This window comes from Rattus rattus, chromosome 13 (genome assembly GCF_011064425.1).
Source record: "Rattus rattus isolate New Zealand chromosome 13, Rrattus_CSIRO_v1, whole genome shotgun sequence".
NCBI lineage: Eukaryota > Metazoa > Chordata > Mammalia > Rodentia > Muridae > Rattus > Rattus rattus.
This window is the reverse complement of record NC_046166.1, coordinates 40,399,562-40,402,143: the sequence shown is the minus strand read 5'-3', so window position 1 is coordinate 40,402,143 and position 2,582 is coordinate 40,399,562. Positions and strand designations below refer to the sequence as shown.

Genomic DNA, 2,582 nt, shown 5'->3' with positions numbered 1-2,582 from the left:
TAATTTTACCTTGGACAGATGTCCTAAGGATGTGTCTATATTCTAGCCAGAGGGATTAAAGGTGTGTGGCTCGTCTGTATTCTAGTAGGATCACATTCAAGTAGGATCACACAGACCTATGTCTTTGAATGTGATCCCTCGCCATAGCAACTGTGTTCCTGGATTAAATTCCTCTATAGGGAGATGGGTGGAATTGTGGTGCATGATGTGAAATTCACAAAAAGATCAATTAAAAGTTAAAAGAAAAGGGGCTGGGGATTTAGCTCAGTGGTAGAGCGCTTACCTAGGAGGCGCAAGGCCCTGGGTTCGGTCCCCAGCTCCGAAAAAAAAAAAAAAAAAAAAAAAAAGAACCAAAAGTTAAAAGAAAAAACATTGGTGAGAACATCAGAGAGGCAGGTACATGGAGGATGAGGGAGGCTTTTTTTGTGTGATTTGTTTTAAACTTTATTGGCAGGTGACAATAAAACCTTCAAGGACAAATATTCTCAAAGCTCACGTGAAGAGAAATTATTCACAGGTTAGGGGCAGCCTTCCATGGAAAATGGCTCATGGCTCCAGCTTGTTCCTGCTGCTTTGATCAGAAATGTTCCTGGCGGTCCGAGACAGCCCCAGCCCTGGAAGCTTCTAGAAGATCACTCTGACTCGTCTCGTTGCGCCTGCTGACTGAGAAGCATGTAGATCCTCTCTTTGACCCATTCTCGGCTGTGAGGCTTGTAGGTCTGGGTGTCTTCGCGGAACACCAGGCAGCTGAGGTCTACCATACGGTCGATAAACTCAAACAGCTGACTGACGCCATAGGTGATGGACTGGCTGAGGGGGTTCAACCTCTTCAGGTGCTCCTCGTACATCTTACAGATGCCTTCCATGCATTCGTTCACCGACCCGTATTCGGCGTGGGTGCGGCCTTCTGGCCTCTGTGTAGGCTGCACCAGCAACTGGATGGGAGTCGTTGAGGGAGGCTTTCATACAGGATCAAGACGCTACCTGATGGCCTTCCTGGGTTTTGGATTGGTAGAAGCTAGTAGATTCCAAACGGACTTTCATTTTTCAATAACATTCCATCTCTCCACAACACTGAAATTCTAATCAGACGGTACATTTCCAGAGACATGAATTCCTTTCAAGGGTTATCACTCACAGACAGATGCAGCTTTTTTTTTTCCCTTCAGGAATTTTCATTCACAACAGGCACACCTCTCACACTCAGCTTTTTTCTCTGCATACTGCTGATCTGAACTCAGAGACTCAAGCTTGCTTTGCACACTGAACACTTTAGTGGTCGGTCTATCTCCCTAGACACCTCTCTTCGCACATGCTCATCTGTCTTCTTTTGAGTAGGTTCAACACAAGTTTAAATAAAAGATTAAACATCCAAGTCAGACGATTCCCCTACCATCCAGTCATTTGCCCAATCCAGCAGCCTGGAAATTATGTATCAAACTCTTACCCATAAATATCCATAAGCCCTTCCAGTTCTGTCTCTGAAATGTCTCTCATATCCCCACCCCACCCCCTCTCTGATGCTCTGTACACAAATGCTAAGTTCTGAACCCAAAGGTCTGGTTGCCATCCAGAGGAGAAAATTCTCACATATACTGGCTTCTGTTGTGTAAACCTTGCTCTCCCGTTTACAGTTAATTGGTTAATAAAAGGGTAGAGTCTGTGATTAGGCATTAGAGAGAGAAGGGTGGGACTTGAGGATAGAGTGAGGGGGTCTCAGGCGAGACCAGGAAGAGGAGAAAGATGGAGGGAGCAGGAGGTGCCCATTGGACAAGATGGAGTTGCCCATTGGACAAGATGGACCAGGAGCACAAGACTGAGAGAAGTACCCCCTGGGGACTGACTGATGGAGTCGAAAAAACTCCCTGTGAGACTCAAACAGCAAGTAACATGGGGGAAATAGCCAGAGTAATAGTTTGGGGGTAACTGCTCAGTAATTGTGCTGAAGCTGATTAGATCAATTAATAAGACTCTGACTCGATGATTGGCGGCTGGGTGAATCCTAATAAGAACTCGGTGGAGTTATTAAATACCATACAGCAGTACTCCCAATCTCTGTCTGCCCCTTAATCCATCACGGATGCTCTTACCAGCCGCCATCACCTCCACAGTATCCCCTGCCACAGTTCTGGCCACTCCCACGTCTTGATTATTGCACAGCCAGGGATCTTTCTCAGAGTCAATCTGATCATTCTAGCTCACTGTTGAGCCAAGCAGTGGCCTTGGACATAAAAGCCGTACTTCTTAACACTTGCTCACCAGACCCTCCTCTGCCCATGTCTTCCTTCCTGCCAGTGCGTTTAAAATGCCAGCTCTCCCGAGCGTCTTCATCATGCTTTCCCTGCCTCTCCATGTCTGCCCACCCCCAGTCTTCTCTCTCCCCCCTCCATACAGTTTGATGATTGAATGTGTACTCCAGAGAGCTTCCCTGAACCTACTCATTTCATTCAGACTCAGAATCCGTATTCCTTCAAAGCTTAATGCCTTGTCACAGGATCTTATATTTCTCTGCTTGGAAGCCCACTGGGGCTCCAGATCAGTCTATTCTACTCAACATTGTGTTCTGAGGCACAGCAGTCGGC

General features: G+C 46.7%; 1 protein-coding gene across 1 annotated transcript; it reads right to left on the bottom strand.

The window, feature by feature from the left end:
- Positions 1-432: 432 nt before the first annotated feature.
- On the bottom strand, positions 433-2,334 carry LOC116914313 (enhancer of rudimentary homolog). Its single transcript, XM_032918548.1, has 2 exons — positions 2,260-2,334; positions 433-959 (listed from the first exon to the last, which is right to left on the bottom strand). The coding sequence occupies exons 1-2, from the start codon at positions 2,332-2,334 to the stop codon at positions 633-635; spliced, it is 402 nt and encodes a 133-aa protein (XP_032774439.1). The 3' UTR covers positions 433-632.
- Between the last annotated feature and the right edge of the window lie 248 nt (positions 2,335-2,582).

Coding starts and splice junctions, on each gene's coding strand:
- LOC116914313 (XM_032918548.1), bottom strand. CDS start 2,334: ATGATGAAGACGCTCGGGAGAGCTGGCATTTTAAACGCACTGGCAGGA. Junction 960..2,259: donor CATGGGCAGAGGAGGGTCTG/GTGAGCAAGTGT, acceptor CCTGTATGAAAG/CCTCCCTCAACGACTCCCAT.